At 28.6% G+C, this 21,549-nt stretch overlaps 3 protein-coding genes across 4 annotated transcripts; 2 read left to right on the top strand and 1 right to left on the bottom strand.

The window, feature by feature from the left end:
* Nucleotides 1-2,371: 2,371 nt before the first annotated feature.
* LOC106677503 (zinc finger protein OZF) lies at nucleotides 2,372-9,615 on the top strand. Its single transcript, XM_014415479.3, has 4 exons — nucleotides 2,372-2,591; nucleotides 2,795-2,932; nucleotides 4,967-5,328; nucleotides 7,578-9,615. Exons 1-4 carry the CDS (start codon nucleotides 2,436-2,438, stop codon nucleotides 8,101-8,103), a joined length of 1,182 nt encoding a protein of 393 aa, XP_014270965.1. The 5' UTR covers nucleotides 2,372-2,435; the 3' UTR covers nucleotides 8,104-9,615.
* Nucleotides 9,616-11,270: 1,655 nt separating this feature from the next.
* On the bottom strand, nucleotides 11,271-18,751 carry Spf30 (Splicing factor 30). Its single transcript, XM_014415470.3, has 6 exons — nucleotides 18,527-18,751; nucleotides 18,278-18,407; nucleotides 16,393-16,516; nucleotides 13,218-13,352; nucleotides 12,972-13,098; nucleotides 11,271-11,949 (listed from the first exon to the last, which is right to left on the bottom strand). The coding sequence occupies exons 1-6, from the start codon at nucleotides 18,575-18,577 to the stop codon at nucleotides 11,806-11,808; spliced, it is 711 nt and encodes a 236-aa protein (XP_014270956.1). The 5' UTR covers nucleotides 18,578-18,751; the 3' UTR covers nucleotides 11,271-11,805.
* Nucleotides 18,752-19,029: 278 nt separating this feature from the next.
* On the top strand, nucleotides 19,030-21,113 carry sro (SDR family oxidoreductase shroud). Of its 2 annotated transcripts, none has more exons than XM_014415384.3 (5): nucleotides 19,030-19,438; nucleotides 19,538-19,961; nucleotides 20,184-20,336; nucleotides 20,419-20,571; nucleotides 20,682-21,113. In XM_014415384.3, exons 2-5 carry the CDS (start codon nucleotides 19,595-19,597, stop codon nucleotides 21,017-21,019), a joined length of 1,011 nt encoding a protein of 336 aa, XP_014270870.1. In that variant the 5' UTR covers nucleotides 19,030-19,438; nucleotides 19,538-19,594; the 3' UTR covers nucleotides 21,020-21,113. The 2 variants fall into 2 exon arrangements, with proteins under 2 accessions (XP_014270870.1, XP_014270869.1); XM_014415383.3 differs by having other exon boundaries at nucleotides 19,519-19,961.
* Nucleotides 21,114-21,549: the final 436 nt, after the last annotated feature.

Raw genomic sequence — 21,549 nt, 5'->3', positions numbered from 1 at the left:
AAGTATTGGATTCTCAACTTCTGGGTTCAGTTTCTTATACTTGCTCTAAAGAGTAAAAAGCATTTGCTATATCCTCTGTCATGACTATATAGGTAAATTCAATGCAAGTAGTTCTTTTGATTAAGTTAGTGATGGAGAGTAAAACATTATTCATTTTTTATGACGTTTGCAAGACTACTTTGAGGTCAATTTTTATCAATCAGAATTTGGCAAAAGAGACTTTTAGTTAGAAATCAGAGCTAGGAAAAGGCTTATCCCTAATAGGTTGATTCTATAATCTTTTCCCCGCACTGAAATTTGTTTATTGTACTAAATATGCAGGTAAGACTTTGAAGACCCTTTGAAGATTAACCTAATTTGACACCTTTGAAGATTAACCTAATTTGACACCTTTGAAGATTAACCTAATTTGACACCATCACTCTACCTGTTGATGGATAAGCATCATGGTCTATGACAGGATAATCTAATGACTGAATTTTTCTATAGATGGAGAGAGACATATTTATTTTCTTTCATTATTATGTATAATGTCCCTTAGCTTTGACAAGGGGATTCTCAATTGGTAGTTCTGGACACTGATATTTGTGAAATTAATTAAGAATACATACAATTTTTTCTTAAAAAACAGATTAGTGTCTTCATTTCTCACTAAAATTGAAGTGAATGAGCATTTGATATAAAGAAGTTCCACTTGCCAGTTTGGTAGTTTTCCTTTTTAATGTTTTTTAAAGTCAGTTTTCCTATATAAAATAAATGTTATAAAGTCTTTTGTTAGTTCCTTTAGATCTTGATTAAACAGGTAATATGTTTATATGTGTATAATATGTTCAAAATGAAGTTTTGTTTTTGACAATAGATATTATATTATATTCTGGTTTTTACTGTGATAATAGACACAAGGGGATGGCATACTCTACTCCCCTTCAAAGGGAAAGAGGAAAATTGACCATGCCCTCAGAGATGAGGTTAATGCCCAAGGTATATCCACCATTGTAATCTAAACTGAAAGAAAAGCTGTTTATCTGGCCACTTCCCAGGAGTTCATTGTAAGCCTTTTTGGCTTCACTTTTCCTGTATGCTTACTATCTCCTTTATACTCTTTTTTCCCAGAATTGATAAGATGATATTGAAAATAGGAGAATTTTTCACCTATTTTTAAGCAGGACAGGTTTTTTTTTTTTGAGGTCCAAATTGTTTTTAACATCGTTTGTGATAAAAATGTTAATACTTCAGACCATTACTATATAAAAACTTTTTATTATAATTAATATAGCGATTTATTTCGTTTTATTGGTCCTTAACTCATCTTGTTAATCCTTAGAATAAAACTTGATATGATACTAAGTGACTGCCTGCTTCAGACTATTATGAAAAAACATTCCCTGAAGGCAATAAAAATATTTTAGAAAATTGAATCAATCTACTTTAATGTTCGGGGAAAAAAAAGTTTAATAGCTAAATAGCACCAAATTTGTAGAATGGTCATGGATAAAGTTGCTGTAAGAAAGGCACAAGATACAACAGTTAATTGTCAAGTCTACATGTGGCAGTGGGCTGTCAGTACTGGGATTGGGTGTTCTTAAATAATAAAGGTCATTAGGGCCATAAATATAATTATAAGGAGCCAGTTTAACGTTTTTATTTCTTCAAGGATGCGCTGGCTTTGCGAATTTTTGGTGATATTAACCCAAAAAATATCTGTGGGACTTGTGTTCTTCAGCAGTTACAGATTTAAAATTACAATCCTCAATCAATACGTACACGCATCTGTCTGTGGCTGTGTTTTTTTTATAATTGCTTTGATTTGTGACTATTAAAAAAAAGGTACACAGGGTGTTCAAGACTCAATTGACACTCTTTTCGGGAAAAGTATCCTGGAAATTTTCGAAATTAAACTATTAAAATTCGAAGAAAAAATATTTATGGTGAATGTAGTTTCTTATGGTAGTAAAGTCTAGTTAGTAATCTTTTCTACGTCTTCTCCGGGCGCAAATTACAATTTTTTTACGATTTTTTGAGAAAGGACTATAGAAAACCGAATAATCGTTAAGGAAAATAACGTTTCAGAATTCGTTACTATAATCGAGAATCCGTCATCATAAGAACCCATCGTCATGACAGGCGTTTGAGTTACCTCCCCCCAACGACCAGCAGAACATAGTCATATTATGACGACGGATTCTTATTCTTATGACGACGGAAACTGATTTATCTGATAACTTATTTCTTTACATTTGTTGGCTTTCTCATACAAACCTTTCCGCATATATAGACTTACAAGTCAAAATACTTTAAATAATACTAGATACTTAAGTACAAATAATTAGAATCTTGGTATCTCTCTGGGGTTGATCTCTTTGGTATATCATTGTGTTTAAAAGTTGTTTACTAACAGTTTGTTTACATGTAGTTACAGTTTAAAGGCCGTAAAGATGAGCATTTCGGCAGAATATTCACAAGATAGGCAGTTATTCAAGTTGAATGTTTGTCGCTTATGTTCTTTAATTAGAGATAAATTGTTACCGATTTTTGATAATTCGGGGAGTAAGATTGATTTGAAGATCAAACAGTGTTTTCCTGAACTGGAGGTAAGAGAACAAAATGTTTCTCTATTATAACTTTACTATAGATTATAAAAACGTTCAGTTTGTTATTATAATATTTTTATTAACTTAATGTTTCGTTACTTAAGTCATTTAGAATTATTGATTGCTTATAATTGTAATATACTAAGTAGTCATTATCCACCTTTAGGACAAAAACTCATTAAAATTTCGATTTTCTATTACAGATTAATAAGGGAGATTTCAAACCTCAGCAAATTTGTCTTGACTGTATTACAAAGCTCAATATGTTTAATGAGTTTCTTCAAGTATGTGTGGAATCTCAGTACAAATTTGACACCTATTTAAAGCAGTTTGAAGATGAGGTTTATATTGATTAATAATTTTAATCTATGATTGTATAAAAAATAATTCATTTACTTTATGATGGCTTATTTTTTTCTGATTTTATAAACAAATAAGTATTCTTATTGATCTCAATTATTATAATATGAATCCATCCAATTGTCAATATATGTTATTATTATGAATATCCATCCAATATTTGAAAACTCACTTTATTTTTTATATTGGAAGGATTTTAGAGAAATGATGTATTTTTTGAGAAAACTTTGTTATGATGACTGGAAATTTATACATTTTATCTGATAACAAATATCCTGTTCCTTTATAATTGTAAGTGAAATGAGGCCTAAGACTATTAGTATTTTATAGAACATTAAAATATGTACTTAAAAGATTCCTAGCTATGTGGTCATCAGATCATATTTTATGATTATTCCTTTTCCTATTCCCTACCTTAATTTTCCCTTTTGAATGAGCATGACATATGGTAAAACTGAAAATTCAGTTAACATTTCAAGTTCCTTCAGATTTCCATTAAATTTCCTCTTCACCCATAAGAATGCTGAGGTTTGCCAAATATGTTATCTTTAACCTTCAAATTTGGAAAATCTAAATATATTTTGACACTTATGATATCATAATTCTTACAACTTAGTAAATATTGGTCATAAAATGGTGAGACCATTGTATTCAATGACATACTGGTAATTTAATTTTAAATCTGTAGCTGACACAATAATATCCTTCTCATTAAAGCTAATGTATACTTATTAAGATATATACACTGTAATTATGAATCATTTGAAACAGCCTACAGTTAGAAAATTGCACTTAAATCATCTGAAGAGATTTCACTTGTATGTACTACAGTACAGTACTATATCTTATGTCTAATGTATTTATTACAGCTCACTGAATAATTTTATTATGCTGATAAATATGTTTATTTATATTTTATAATTTATTAAAATTATAATTATGAGAGATAGTTGACCGTGGATGATAAATGAGGAGAAGATGGTTGGGGGTGCGGTCAATGAAAAACACAAATAAGTATGATTAACTTATTTTAATGTGCCGACGTTTCGGCTAGAGTTTCTAGCCTTCTTCAGGACTAAAAACAAAACAAGATAACAACCACAGTAAGTATAGAAAAATAAAAAAATATAAAAAGAAAGTATAAACAGAATAATTTTACACATACAATGAATAATTTTACAAAATAGAATTAATAAAATGAAGCGATGAGAGAAGTGGGAAATAAAATGTATACATAGGTAATTGAAAAAGCGTGTATAATAACTTACTTAAGGAAATGAAATAAAAATAAAGTTATATAATGCAAAGAAGTATGAACATATTAGTTATTATTAATTAAAAATTTAAATATGAAAAGAAAATGAAAATTGAGAGGTAGAAAATATATGTAACAATAATAGATGATAAAGAGGCAAATTATAAGTATAGTGTACAAAACTTATAACGCGGGTAAGGAAAATGGAGAAAATAAGGGGAAAGAGTAAAATAAAGAAAGGGGAAAGAAAACAAAAAAGAAGAATAAAAACGAACCTGTTCGCTGGAAGATCGAGCGCCTAATAATGGTTACAGCGCAAATGGTGGTCAAACTCAGAATTAAAAAAGCCGTTACAGCAATGACTAAGTGTTTTTTATAAAGAAAACGTTACGGGAGGGTGAAAATAAAAAGTAGAAAAATTTTAGAAGAAGAAAGCGTGTGAGAGGGTGATGACAAAAGGTGATAGGAAGAGTTAAAAATATATACAAACCAAAGAATTACCGAATAACGAAGTACCGGAAGATGAAGAGGAAACGTGATATAGGTGGGGGACGGCAAATGTGTAAGAAAAGGTGATAGGAAGAATTAAAAATATATATTTGTGTTTTTCATTGACCGCACCTCCAACCATCTTCTCCTCATTTATTAAAACTAATTTATTTTGGAACATTTTGTTGATGATTTGTCTACATTACTTAGTACTTATTCATAACATCTAAAGTTGGATTTGATGCATACTGTTACATTGATGTGTTTTCAGGAGAATCTATTAAAATCATCTTTTCTGAATAACACTTTAACTAATTCTTCTTGGGCAGAAGAAGCTTCAAAAATCCAGAAAAAAAGTGCATTACAAAACAATGAAGGTGTCATTGTGTTAAGCAAATTAGACCCAGTTCTTTGTGATGCTTCTGTTAGAGACTTTGTCGTAAAGGTAGAACTAAAATACAAAGAAAATAAAACTGCTTCAGAAATGAAAAATGATAATATAGATATTACACAGAAGAAACTGAACCTACACTTCGATAATCAAGAAAAATCATGTAGTAATCCTTCATCTTATTCTATTAACTCTCAACTCAAAGATAATCAACAGGATAATAAAGGAACTTCATCAAATAAGTAAGCTTATACATTTTGCTGTGAGGTATCTGTTTTTTTAATTAATAATGATAGTACTAGTTAGTAATTTTCATAGGATTATATATTATTAGAAGGAACTGGTCTAGGTTGTAGTCAAGAATGATAATTAAGAAATAGTTTCTACTATTATTTGTAGCCAACGTTTTGACCCACCCTCCAGGTCTTCATCATGGCTAAAATAAAAAGATACAAAGTAGATAAAGCTAAGGTAAGAATATAAAAGTGATATGTGAACAATATAAATGTAATGATAAAGTTATAAAAAGACATTTATAGATGTATTTTTATACCAATACGTTTATATCTGTTTTATTTACATGTCATATTTATACTGTTATATCAGCTTTACCTACTCTGTATCTTTTTATTTTAGCCCTGATGGAGACCTGAACTACAATGTGGATCGAAATGTTGGTTTTTAATAAATAGTTGAAATTATCTTTCTTGACCACAGCTCAGACCATCTCATTCGAATACAGAAATACAGCCAATCCTGTATAAATAATTAGTTATATTTTATGATGGTTGTTCTATTGGCTAGAGCAGTGTTTCCCAACCGGGGTTTACAGAACACAGAGACTCCACAAAATAATTCAGGAATGGATCATCCTATGTAAACTCAACATAATTTTGATCGTTATTATCTCAGACTGTTTTTCAAATTTTGCTCAGGTGTTATGTAGGTATAGGTTAGGACCTTCCTTAGCTTTTACTAAAATGGCAGTTTAGTTTATTTGTATCAAATGATAATGTAGGGGTTCCACCATTTTCTTTCTTCTAGTAAAAGGGTTGTGCCTTATTCTACTTCTAGCAAAAGAATTCTGCCATTTTCCTGATTCCAGCAAAAGGGTTCTGTCACCTAAAAAAGGTTAGGAACCTCTGGACTAAAATATCTCTGACTACGAAAGGTCACATTGCGGAATCACTCAGATTACAGATTTAACTTTTATTTATTATTATTATTGGCGCGACAGACCGTGGAGGTCCAAGGCCTCACATGATGAACTTAGGAAATACATCGCGCATTTCATGATGTGGTTTTCATTGGGTGGGTTCGTCACTCCTATGCCTATGTTTGTGAGTGCTACCCCTTGGTTAATGGGCCTCAAAAATGCCCTGGGAGGAGGCTGTGAGTGAGTTTTGTATAATTATATGCTTGAAAAAATCCTGGATAGGGCTGGGAACTCGAACTCCCAACCTTTGGGTTGGCAGAGAGGCGCGTTACAATGCTGCTACTGTCACCCCGTCCCCGATTTAACTTTTATAAGTAATTATTACTTCTATAAGTTTTAATAAATCATAATTAAGGTAATAGATGATTATTTATAGCTCACCATCAGATGGTTATGGTGAATAGAATAGATTGCATATAAAGAAATTCACGATTTGATTTAGAGTTTAATGTGTATTTAATGACCTTAAAATTATGAAATAAAAAGATGATGATGGGTAAAGTTAGATGGACTTTTTGCCGACAAATTAACCAAATCGTTAATTTTTTTGCATATGAACTACTTAATTTACCACGATATACCTACCTGTCAATATATGAGCCACCATAGCCTAATCTCTTGTTAGTCTGTTCTTCAAGCATTTGAGTACTAAATCTTATTATATTTTATTTATGTTAAAAAGAATTAAACTTGATTCAAAAAGGTGAGCAAGTGATTTATTCAACATGGTTTTATGTTTTTTTTTTCAAATGCATATATATATATCAATAAATGTATTGGTATGTTTGCCGTATCCATGTAGTTTTGTGGTGCCAACATAAAAACTAAAACTCATAAAAATTAACTTTTAAACTATGTAATTTCAGCTGTGCTAATGCTTCTATAACCTTTGATATTCACATATTTATAAAAGTTCTACTTATTTTCAAATCATTATATGGCTGCTTTTTGAGTGAGCCTTAAAAACTGTAAGCCACTCTTATAAAAAATTAAGTTTAGTTCTTGTTCCTAAGTATATAAATTAGATATATAGATATAGTTTATAAATTAGTTCCATATAAATAGAATACTGACTTAAAATTTATTTAATTTGAAAAATTATTTTAATATTTTAGAAACTGGAGCTATAAAAGAAATAATGTAGTTTAAAAAGTCCTTTTTGACCCATTGTAGATCTATCTGCTTTCTTATCTCTAGAATAAACTTTAAATTTCACTTATCAAGTTTAAATTTTGGTAATCATTCACTTATAAATTATAATTTTTACTTTTTTAGATATTACAAGGATAAGAAAAATTTTCAGTGTTCTGTTTGTGGACATAGTTTTTCCCGTCAAACACGTCTGAAGTCTCATATGTCTCGTCATACTTCAATCAAGCCATTTAAGTGTGACAAATGTGATAAAGCTTATGCTCTGAGATGGGATCTCAATGCTCACAAACGTATCCATTCGCTAACATTTGTATGTCCTACATGTAATAAGTCATTTAGCTCAAAATCAAAACTAGGACGTCATAATATTGTTCACACTGGAGAAAGACCATATCCTTGCCCACATTGTGGTAAATCCTTTGCTGAAAAGAGCAATTTAACAAACCACATTCGAGGTCATACTGGAGATAAACCTTTCTCGTGTACCATTTGTGGTAAAGCCTTCTCTGTCAGGTCACACTTGAAAGATCATCTTAGCGTTCATAACAAAACTCCTAAGTTTAATTGTACATTATGCAGTAAATCTTTTAAATGGAAAACAAATTACAATAGGCATCTTAAATCACATAATATATCTAAAACTCACTGAAAATATATTTTTATATAGAATCTTATTATAAATTTATTTTGCTTTATTTTCTATTGGCTTCTGATACCTCTCCTTAGGAAAACGTTTTTTACGGCAAAAAAAAAGTCAAATATAATAGTGCAACCAGTATAAGTTGGAATGGAACAAATTTGTAATGTTTTATAGCTGATTAATTTGAACTCCATAATGTGATGATTAGAGAGGAGTTTGGGACCCAGTGGGTCAGTGGTTTCAAATCCCTAGAAATCTGTACACCACTAAGACATGAATTTGAACCATGCGCAGACCATCCTCATCCCCAACTTGGGAAAAATTAATCTCCATGAAAATTTTTTGAAAATCAGGTTGGTTAAAAATGTATTTTGAGGCTTTATTATATTTCGTTTACTTATTGAATTATTTCAACTAATACTCAAAACTCGGGATAGACAAATTATAAAACAGTTCTAGCATTAAATCCTCACAAAATATGTTCTGTCTTATCTTCACGAGGCTCTCACACAGACTACCAGTGGAAAACTAATTCATAAGGTTGACAAGTTTTATCTGATATTTTCATAGATTATAAACACCTGCATGATCTGGACGTTTACTGTCCAACAGTGAATAAGGCCAGCTCCGGTGTTGTTAAAAAAGTAATTCCAATTACCATTACTGTAATTTGAAACTGGAGAAATGTAATTCAAATTATTAGTAATTTTAATAATGGTCTCAAAGTACAATTCCTATTTTAAAGCTAGATTTCTCAATTATTAATAACATTCAAACAATATTGTAACAACTTTTTGCCCAACACTGGCCAGCCTCACTTTTATTTGATAGTTCTTATCACTTTTTCCCCAATAATATACCTTTATATATTTTGTCTTGTTATAATGTTTGGTACCCATCACATAAATGAAATATATATGTTATGAAAATGTTTATTTCATTGATTTTGTCTGCTTTCAAATGGTAGAATTTTTTTTTTTAATTATTAAAATTAATACAAATATTACTCAAGGATATATATTGTATATACTAAAGACTTTTTTAATGGAACATTTAATAGATCAGGGTAATGTTATAAAGCTAGGTGGTTGAAAAGGGCAAGGGATTAGGAACATTACATAAGAAGATGTGATTCTTGGTAAGAATATGTTCTCTAAGTTTATCAAAACCATTTAAATTTATAGAAGAACAAACCAAAACATCAAATTATAATTATTAGTTTAAATTTTATATAACGACAAATTAAGAGTTCTTCAGTGAGGAATCATTGAATTTATTGTTATTTTATTGCAATAATACATATATTATAGGTTAATTAGCCTAATTTACTTAGCAAGGCATTTATATGTTTTTATTTTCTTTTTTTATCATTAATTATGTTGTTTGTATTTATTTTTGTTATTGTCAATTAATTTTGTCTATTGAAATTTATCTAGTCATAATGGTTGTTAGCTTTCTTGTTAGATGTGTTAAACAATTTTAAGAGTATTGTATTTATTTAATTGTGATTATAATTATTGTTATCAAGGAATTAAAATTTAGTTACATTGTTGTTAAATTAATCTTTTTCTACCATTTCTACCTTATTTTCAGTATTGAAGAACTTTATATATTTTTTCAGGAAATATGTTGAATAGATGCTAAAAATTGATATTGATTTGAATTATTTATATCAGGTAACATTGTAGTATTAGTTTCAGTTATTATTTGAAAAATCATTAAATAAAAGGATTATTTGTCCAAGCGTTTGATGTTCTGGAAATGATTTGTATGGTGAGGCTATGATCATTAGTACTGAGAGTCTAAAATAATGTTGTTGTCTAGCCAAAAGACAGATAAGTTTTGTATTTTAAGAAAATGTGTTGTTTTGTTTTTTCTAAAATTGTTAACTCAAGTTATTTTCCAGGCTAAAATATCAGATTAGAAAATGGTTGACCCTGATTGCTTAAATTTCTCTTATAACGTCCTTTTTATGGCAATACTAAGTAGTAGGCTTCTGGTCCCTAGCTTCTACTAAACAAATCTGCTCTCTGTTGATAGCTCATCTTCTACCATAAACAACTTTAATTTTCATTGCTGATTAGGTGAAAAGATATGAAATCTCAATTAGTTTACTGGAATTTAAATTATTCTTTAAAGTAATAAATTCAAGTCACAAAAATTCTTTTGAATGTTCCATTTAATTTGTTTACAATTAAAACTGATCAAAGAAAATCAATGGTATAACCCTTTAAACTAAAATTATAAATATATGGGAGAGTGTGAGGTTGTCATCACCCTCCATTACTTGAAAACCCAAAATGTTGGGTTCCCTACTTTTAACTGTGAGATTTGTGCTAAAACATTATGTAAGTTCAAGTACAAACTCCATTAAAGTAAACTGCGAGACCTGTTATAGAAAACTCCTACTCGTGGGTTTATCATTCCTTACCAATAAATTTTATCTTGCTTTCATCCTAAACAAATCTCCGAAGGAAGATATCGCTCATTTCTAGATTTCTTTTATCTCCCATTTTGATTTCATCTATTTTAAAAATTGTTGTCCTATTTATACTTCGCTTCTAAAATACTCTTTATAGTGATTTTCGTACAAACATCTTTTCAACTAACAGATCTGTTACAGGTTAAAAAGAAACCTTGACCAAAATCCCGTAATTAATTCATCCACCATTTACACATCTTTTCAAAATTGAAACCTGGCCTTAACTATTTCTGATCAACTCATTAAACTGTCTATTAAAAGTAGTTCCTTTACCTCTGTACTCCTTAAATCTACAAATATGCTTAGCCATGGTTTCTGCATCATATAGGTAAATTGTTATATTTTTTTTTTGTTTTAATGTTATTTATTCACATAAACTATATCTTCATTAATACTTAATTTTAACGTCATGACTCTATATCGATTAATTGTCCCGAAATAAACCACCTTCACAAAAGGAGTGTCAAATCTCAAAATTTAACATATTCAGAAATTGCTTTTTTGAAAATTAATTTATACCAACCTTTGCACATTTCATGTATAACATAAAAAGAGATGTTACACTATTTTGTTCTCATATTATTTATTAGTTTTGATTAAATAGGGTAACAATTTTTAATGTTTAAAAAAATAAACAAACAAAAATATATTTAATACTTTTAACATGAGATTTATTTGCACTTTTGAACAATCATTATTAAGAAATAATAATCCCAAGAGTTCAATAAGAAATATTTCAGCTAAATCACTTTTTTAATGACAATATTAAAAATATAACAAACACAATTTGTTTTAAATTGATAACAGACATTTATCTGAAACTTAGCAATGTCAGAAAAAGTTCTTTTTTAGATAAAATACATCAACATACAAACAAAATTATGATAATCCGTATTTATAGTATGAATAGAATGTATTTCAATAAACAATTTCATTTTTCAATTTAATATTTAACAATTTTTTACAGGCATCACAAACTATATTTAGTTAACACAATGAATATTTTACATATCACGGTATACATCAATATTTACAATGAATTGGAACTAGAATTAGAAATCCTTTAAAAGATTTTTTAGATATATACAAATACTTACTCAATATTTCTGAAAGAAAATTCAAGATTGACAAAATGGAAAAAACATTTATAAAATGTAGTTCATAAAAATCACTTTGAAAAACAATTCATCTAATTATGGTACAGTCTGAAGAATACACTATTTAATGTCTTATGTGCCTTTCCTCCACTTTTCAGCAGCAGCAAATTCAGTCATACCTTTCCCACTAACACCACAGGTGCCGATACCAACACGACCATTAACATTATCAGGTGAGGCAAATATACTTTTCTTTATAACACCTTTCTTCGTTGTCTAAGGAACAAAAGATGAGACAAAAGTTAATAGAATAATAATTACAACAACTAGAAAGATAAAGAAAAATTCAAGTATACTTAACTAGATTTCCAAATAAGTTTATTGCTGTTAGGCCCAAGATATTTTTATAGGTTATTATTTATTTATTGATATTTTATTGGTAATATTTTTATAAGTTTCCAAATGATAAATTTATAGGATCGGAAACAAAACATATTTATAAGCAGTATCTTTTCATTGCACCCATAGTAGTTTTACATTAATTTTAATCTCAATTAATTAAAAAACTTCAGCCAAATTCATGGATAATGTAGTATAAGTATAGCTTTCTCATAATCTCTGTTTGTTATTGCTTATTTTATTTGCAAAAGATTGCTTGTTCTGGAAATTGTGCCTTTTTCATATAGTTTTATTGGATACGTAATTATCTATATTTCAAAGTTTAATGATCTGTCATTTAAGAATGAACTATATGGGGCGAACTATTTTTGAAACATATTTGTATTCAGGTAATTAATTTTTTTTTAAACATAAACAAAAGTAATAGATACAATTTTATAGAAACTAGCCCATCCCAACACAAATCTTCAGCTTCCATAAAATTTTAGGCCAAATTGAACAAGCTCTGTTTTCAAAACATAGTTGTGTCAAGGTTTACAACTGTTACATGATTACACTAATCATCAACTTTCCTTCAAATTTGAGCAAAATAGAATGAACCATTTTCGAAATATAGGTGGGCCAGGGAAAATATGTTTACATATGGGTAAGAGAAAGCAATGGACAAAATCTAATAAAATCAACGTGGGACCAACCAAGCCACAAACCCCATCAAATTTCATGAAAAAACGATTTAATAGATTGATTATGTTAGAACATAAATTCGTCTTCAGACAAACAAAAACAAATTCATTCTTTGATGTCTAAAACAAAAAATGCGAGTGAATTTTTATAAAAAAAATAAAAAAGTCACTGAATTTTTTGCTTAAAATAAATGTTTATTAAATATCTGTGATTACCTTAGAACTAAATGCAAGCCATTTATTTTTTTCAGTTTCTCTTTCTTCTTCTAACTGTTTATACCTTTGAAGTTTTTTAAGTTTTTTCTTTTTCTGATATTCTCTAACTTTAGATATAGGGTGTTTTCTGGAAGAAAAAAATTAAATGAAAAGCATTGTAATGATTAAGAATAAATATTGCATTACTTAAATAGGAAAAAAAATAAAGAAATCAGATATTGTATTTATTAAACATGGGGAACTTACTTTGGTTTAATTGACATTTCAGATCGAGGTATTTCTTTAATGAACTCAAGGGTTGTCACTTCTGCACTTTTGTTATGTGTAAATACAACAGACACTTCTTCATTTTCTATAGACTCTATCCTGGCTTCATAGTATCTGAAACAATATTTCTATATTTTCTGTGCATAAAGTTAAAAATAAAATAACAACATTAAAGTTATATAAGTGTTAAACATGAAAAATAAAATAAATGACTAAATACTCAAAATTAAAAACATTGCTACAATATATACCTCATAAATATTAGATATATGTAATGAACCGAAGTTTTTGTCAATAATTTATCATTATATCAGAAACAAAGAATATATAATCAATTATATACTAATAATATAATCTACAATACAATATATAAATAAAAAGTAAGGTAAACACCACCATATTAAAGGAAAATTCTGAAAAAATACAAAATTAGGCGGAAAGGCCAAATTAATGATATATAAAGCGTTGAGAACAAAAAAAAATTTTTTTAAAGTTTTTTAAGAAGCAACATAATAAATATTTACATATTAAAAAATCTAGAATGCTACTATAGCTGTTCCTATCACTCTTCAATGCTTAAAAGTCAAAGAAAAAAATTCAGAATATTTTTTGTAAATGTGTGTTAATGGTTTATATCGATTTTATATGAAGTAAATTCGTGAGTGGCAAGCGTGCACCCTATTTCAAGAGATCTCGGACTCAGATATGTTTTGGACAGTACAACACTCTCCTCTCTCTACTCTCTCCTGAAACTCAAAGTCTTATGTACTACACCAGGGAGGGAGGCAAAAATACTTCCACAGAAAAACTTATTTTTGAGGATGAGACAGAAAATAGCAGGAACACTTTTCCTTCTTTTTTAACAACATTGGCTCTTCAATCTAATGAGTAACTTTGTTTAATTTATGTTTTACTTACATTCTAAATTTAATGATTCTGATAATATACTATTTTCTAATTGATTATATAAAATTAATTTCCTTTTTGATACTGACAAACTTAACACCAATCACCAAGATGTAAGTTCTATACCAAATACTTGGGCACTGTCAGACCCAAGACCAATCAATCATTTTTCGGGATCATGAACTGCTTGTTTTTTTATAAATCAAGAAATGGTTTTATGTTTAGTTAGAATACATCCCCACAAAGAATTAATGTAAAGTAGATAATTTATATTAAAATCAGAAAAAAAAAATGAATTAACTAAAAGGAATTGTACTTGTTGATAAAATTTACTTACCTCAGAATAATTAATATTTTAAAAGCATTGGTGAATTACACTAGTAAGAGCCCCGCCCCGAGGGTAACCCTATATGTATACAGTTACAAATAAACAAAATTGAACTGGAAATTATTTTAAAAATATTACGCAATTATATACAATTACCAATTACTGCTGAAACTAACCAAAATTTGATTTAACTTTGATAACATCGAGGATGAGAAAACATAAATATGAGCAGCATTCCATCCATTGTTCCCTGATTCAGTTTACAACCAGCTAACCACATATAACAGCAAGGAACCTTTAAAAATAAAATACTTTTCCAGAGATCAAAAAAATTTATTGACAAGGATACCAGGAATGACTAAATGTAAGAATCTTAATATTGTATTAGTTCCAATTTGACATAATGAGAGGTGAAAGAGAGCATAATGAATGTGTGTTGAAAGAGATGAGAGGCATCACTAATTTGTTGGTGGTGTTAATTTCAATAAAACCATAAAAATCAGTAAAAATCAAAAAAATCAGTTCTGTTAGTATTGAAATCATTTAAACCAAGAAGAAAATGATCTATTTAGCAGTAAAAATAAATAAATAGAAGCCCATCAAAATATTAAAAACCATTAATGCTTATGTTTAGGCCAATTTTACTGTCAATCTAGTTCTGTCCAAAACGGATGTGCAGAATTGTGTCGAACGAAACAAAGCTGAGTAATACAGGGTTATGCTGGATGACAAAGCACACACTTTTGAGTAGCTTGGAATACACACATAACCATGATTCTCTCCTTGATATAACATCAAAGAAAAGTGTTCATATGGTCGGGATTATGAACTTGAATATAATGCTATCAAAACAAAGCAGTGATATGTATGTATTCATGTACGCATTTAAAAAAAATAAATATTCCAGTTAAGGTTATACCATTCTCATGATTCTTACTTTAATTTTAGTAGTCCATGTAATGGGATTCAAGCCTAAGAGATACAGGGCATATTTTAGCAATTATGAGTTAAATTAATACTTTTATTTCTGTAAGTCAGTAAAAACCTCCATTTCATAAACCTTAAAAATAGCAGCTACCTTCAAATGTAAAATATTCCAATTCCAATTTTAGTTAGGGTTACCACATTCTGTAGCTCTTGATTTTTTGATGAACTTAATGTAGTGGTATAAATCATTTGTAACACTAAGAAAACTCCATTGATTTCTTTGATTATAGTAATTTCACTCACTGAACTATGTTCCTTATATAGTAGGAAAGCAGATCACTTAATCGTAACTTAATCAACTGGTTACTTGAAATAACTCTTTCAAGGATTTATCTATTTATAAAACAGAGTAAAATTCTATAAGCTGCAATAAATGTTTGATTTAAGAAACATTGAGATAATATTAAAGTTGTCTTAGCCATTTTACAAGTCTTGTTGACCCCCTTAAATTAAGGAAATTTTGATTTTAACTTCTACATGGATTAATTGAACTAAGGACCAGGATTCAAAATCACATGTTTATGATCACATGATAATATATCTGTATTGCCATTAATGCGCTTAAGCTACTTGTTGGTTACTTCAGGTTCCAACAAAAATATGATTAAAACTGACAATTTAAATAATTATAAAGTGCTGTTAATGTAGTACATGCACGACACAGCCAATGCAACTGCATAAAAAGAAGCATATATTAATAATGGAAAATACTCTTCAATTTTTAAGTTAAAACAGATGTTGATATTTGGCAACTAAATCATTAATAGAATAGATGAAGTTTGTCAGAAATATATTTTGAAAGGATGCAATAATGAACAAACTATTCAGAAATGGAGATCTAAAAGGTCTGACTGAATACAAATAAAAATTTATCATGTGTAAAACACAAAAAATTAAACATGTATATAAATATAAAAAAATCAATTTACTCACTGGCCATCTTGAACCCAAAGGGCTAAGCATACATCTCCAGATCTCCAATCTTTTTTTGAATTAGGGACTGGCGGTTCGGGTTTAGAAAATTCCGAAAATTCTTTTTCTAATAAGTCATTACCATCTGTAAATTTAAAATAATCATTAATAATCAAAAAATCAAGAAAAATTATTTAATGGGAATTGTGAACCAGTTGAGGATAACACAAGGAATAAAAATATGCAGGTTATCTAGAAAGGGTATGTACTATTAAAGAGATAAATATATTAAAAACTAAAGAATTTAAAGAAAAATCAGCAATTTATTGACAATATACACACTACAGAAGATCTATTATAGGAAGATGGTCTGGGGATAGTCAGAAAGGAACAAAAATGGTAGAAAATCTAATTCTGGGAGAATTATTCATACAATAAAAAAAAAAAAAATGTATTTATACTGGTTGGTAACTAGGAAAGATATAATTTATTTTACATCGGAATACAGAATAGTTTTTGGCACCCAAGCAAAGCAAACAGAGGCTGTAAAATCATGAAAGATGGAGTACAAGAATCTGGTATTGGTATTAAAATGAAGTAATGGAACAATTATGTCAAGTTAAATCAATATCTGAAATAATGGGTGTCATAGTATAGTTCAATAGACATGAACTCACCCTAAAGGTTACAGGTTACCCTAGAAGTCTATTCTAATAAAACAACAGTATACTTACAGAATTTATATTTTAGACCAAATAACTCTCCTTGTAAACAATATTACTATATAAATATTACAAAATTCATAAATTTCAAGTAATAAAATAAACTATCAGAAGCTAAAGAAACAAAATACACAAATATATTATTTTAAGGTATAAGAGAATATAGATCTTTGGAGAAAATCTTACTCGTCTGTAGATACCACAGAAATTTTATGTTTCTTATGAAGGACATTGAATGATTTACTCTAGAAATACTTTTAGCTTTATGCCTGATTTAGTATTGATAAGTATTGCCTGATTTAGGAACCACAATATGCAGAAGGCAAGGGTTTTACATTCACACAGATTGAATTCAACCTTTTCTTCATACTCCAGACATAGTAATCAGTAGGTGTAACCTTTTACTCAATTAATCTTCTTGAACTGATTTGGCCAATGAAAGATAAATATACACAAAACCTTGATGCCTTTAGATCTAAAAGGCATATCACAAAACCTCCGAGAGTAGCAGGAAACTGATATACTCCGAAGTCCATAAGGATTTGAATATTTGAGGTGATTGGACATAATATGTAGTAACTGAAATATTACATGAATTGAAGGTTTTGGAATCACTGGCTGGCAGCTTCCATAAAATGTTGAAAAAATCTTAAGGAAATTTGTTTTCTTAGGAAAATAATGTTGATATTAGGCTGTAGCAAGTGACTATTGGTTGAGGGTATAATACCGTTATTAACGAACAGAACAATTTAACATTGTAATATTTTTCATTTTTGCAGTTACTATGTTTCACGTCCGAACTCCTCATTTAATCATGACACCTCCAAATTCTTAAGTAATGTTTTTAAAAACATCCAGGCTTTAGAATACTGCCAGATAAGCTAAATATTACTAAGCAGGAAAAACAAAATAATAATGAGATATATCTTTCAAGTATAAAGTAATTTTGATGTGTTGATAGTTGACCGTAGATTAATATTTAGAGAAGATGGTCTGGGTGCGGTCAACAAATAAAGAAAAATTATTTATTCATTCAGACCTTTCAACCAGAATTTCAAGTCGAAATGTCAGCACGAATTTTGTTCATTTGCTGACTGCACCCCCCAATCATCTCCAAATAAAGAAATATTAAAATGACCCTCCAGAACAAGTACTGTTGGCTAAACAATATATTATAAAATTACCTGCATTTGATTTATCATCTAGCAACTGAGCCTTAATTAAATCACAGGTTAACTGAATGACTTCTTCTAAATCAGTTTTGAGTTTTAATAATTCTTCATTATCTGGAGAAGTAGTCAAAGCAGCTTCAACCTAATTATAAAAAAAAAAAAGGAAAATTTTATTAGAAAGAATGTTTACCAAATAAATAGCCTTAATCCTATTTAACATGATTAAGCTTAAAAATAATAATTACTATTTAACACACTAACCTGCTGTAATTGAAGTTTGTAATTTTGAAGATTGGTTTCTAGTTCCTCCATGATAATAATTAAAATAGATTAATATCCACTAAATATATTTGTTTAAAAAAGGCCGAATACAACAATGCATCGTCAAAATACACGACTTAATTCAATAAAAAGGCGCATGTTATTGTATACTTCCAAAGCAACTAAGAATAATCAAAGATGGCGGCATAAGTTGAACATTGAAAGAAACCTTCAATGTAGAAATGTCGGAAAGAAATTAATCGATTTATCAAATTTAACGGATAATCCAAATGATGTGAAATTACAAATAACAAGAGCTGGGCAAAAATTAGTTAAATATAAAACTAAAACTAAATTGTCATAGATACAATTTTTAGTTATTATGTTTATTACTTAATAAACATAGTATCCATGAAAATTTAGTTACATTTTTAATTTAAAACTAATTTTTGCTCAGCTCTACAAATTATTTCTAAAGGCGTTACGCCATTAAACGAAAACAAACAAACTTCGAATTCCATAAATGTTGGAAATGTTTAAATATCAATAATTAGGATATTAAGAAATTAGATACTTAAGCCATCTTTGTTTTCTTAATACCATTACATGTATCACTTCACAGTAATAATTATCTAAGGAAAATAATCAATGTTGTTAATTAAATATTAGTTTTATACAGCAGATTTGTTTTTAAAAGTAGTATTCTTATTATGGCTCTCTCCTAATTATTAGTCATTAGAGCCCATTTTGGGAAGAAATGCCTACATAGACAGTTTATTATTATTTACTATTATTGGTTTTAAGACACTAATGACATTCCTTAAACTATCTCAGTCCTTAGTATATTCATGAGAATTTGATGTTATTTTTGTTTTCACTTTACTTAGTTTTACTATATATATCAACATACAGGTATTCTGTTCATCTATTTTAATAGTTAAAATTTACCATATGAAGGAAAATGGTTTATCCTGTTGTAATTCTAATTTTAGGTTTTGTTTATATATCCAGGTGCTTAATATTTATGAGAGAGGGCAGTAGTCAATTTGATATTCAATCTGATTTGAAATGATAAGTATTCTGTTGAAAATGGAATTCCTCTTTACATTTGTTGGTTTGGTAGCTTTTACTGTCTTGACTATTTTTACCATAATGTACAGAATCAACAGGTTTAAAACAGTTAAAATTAATAGAGATTCAGTATTTATCACTGGCTGTGATTCTGGTATTGGCTTATATTTTGCTAAACACCTAGCATCTTTGGGATGTACTGTGTTTGCTGGAGTGTTGGATTTAAGCAGTGCTGGAGTCAATGAATTGCTTGGCCTTCGTTCAAAAGGAGAAATAAGAATTATTAAGGTTGATGTTACTAAAGATGGTAATATTAAGAATTGTCTACAAGAAGTTGAACAGGAAATATTTAAAAAACAATTAGGTAAGAATAATTAATTTTTCAAAATTTAGTTATTATTATCGTTTAAATTTATTAATGCTACAATTCAATATTTAATATCTTCTCTAAATTGATAGAAATAATCAAGCCAACCCTCAATTATTATTATAAAAAAAATTTTCTAAGAACTTTTTTTTAATATATTTTTTTTTCATGTAACAAAAAAGTTGGATATAGTTAGATGAATATTTTTGATGATTTCAGAATTAATTACAGTCATAAACAATGCAGGAGTAATGGTTTTTGGTGAATTCGAATGGCAGACTGATGAACAGATTATGAGACAAATAAATGTTAATCTTTTAGGTTACATGAAAGTAGCCAAAACATTTCTCCCTCTTCTGCATAAATTTAATGGTAAATTAATTGACATGGAATATGCCATTATTTGCTATTAATTTAGTGCCAGCCATACTTAAAAAATTATTTTGTTATACAGGGCGTCTCATAAATGTAAGCTCCCACTGCTCATTGGTACCACTCCCATGTCTTTCAGTTTATTCTGCAACAAAATCTGCTATAGAGGCATGGTCTTCTTCCCTTGCTGTTGAATTACATAAATTTAATTTACCAGTTATCACAATTCTTCCAGGTATTCCAACTTATTTTATTATTATTTTATTGATAAAAATTGTGATTAGATCTACTTAAAAATTGAAATATATTTAAATATAATATTGATATTGTATTTGCTAATTTTAGGATCATATGTACAACAAAGTGGCATATTAAAAAACCACCAGAAACAAAAATTAGATATGTGGCAAGAAATGAGTTTCGATCAGAAAGCATTACACAAGGGATGTTTTGACTCTGTAATGGATTATATGTCTGCTGTCTACAACCCAGGACCCATAAATGACCCTGCACTACTTTCAATTCTTAATTCTGCAATATTTTCTTATAAACCTAAACAAACTTACATTAATTCACCATGGCGCTACTCTTTGTATCATAATTTAATCAATATGGCAGGACCATTTAAAAATCTTAGGCGTTTTTTAATACTGTCTTATATAAGTTTGCCAAAATATAAGTAATATTTCTTATTGTTTGACATGGACTGTTCTTATGATAGTTTTAATATAATCCTTTGTAATATTTACTAATAAATAATAAATTGTCATAATTGAAGTTGATTGTTATTTATGATCACATTTAATATTTTTGTAAGTTCTATAATCTTTGAAAAATCCATCTGTGTCATTAAAACACTTAAAAGTTAATGTCACGCATAATATTTTGCAAAATATGGCTTTAGAGCAGAAGTTTTTTACTTGCAAGGGTTTGAGGACCAAACGTTCGGAGTTATATTTGACTGCAAACCATCCTTTAAAAATAGGAAATTTTAATAAAATTCTACAAATAAATTAGAGGTAACATTATGAAATGAAGTTAAAGTTAGGTCAAAACAATAACTAAACCATTTAACTGATTAAACAAATTGTTTTAGTATTGCACAGAGCATTGATGTTTTTTTAGCATTTTGATATTAATTAATAAATGACAAAAATAAAATAAAGGCAACCTATAAATTCGTTAAAAGAAATATTGTTAAAAAAGACGAAGT

This window comes from Halyomorpha halys, unplaced genomic scaffold (assembly GCF_000696795.3).
Source record: "Halyomorpha halys isolate HHAL.00 unplaced genomic scaffold, Hhal_1.1 Scaffold100.1, whole genome shotgun sequence".
Taxonomy (NCBI): domain Eukaryota; kingdom Metazoa; phylum Arthropoda; class Insecta; order Hemiptera; family Pentatomidae; genus Halyomorpha; species Halyomorpha halys.
This window is presented reverse-complemented; position numbering and strand designations above follow the sequence as displayed.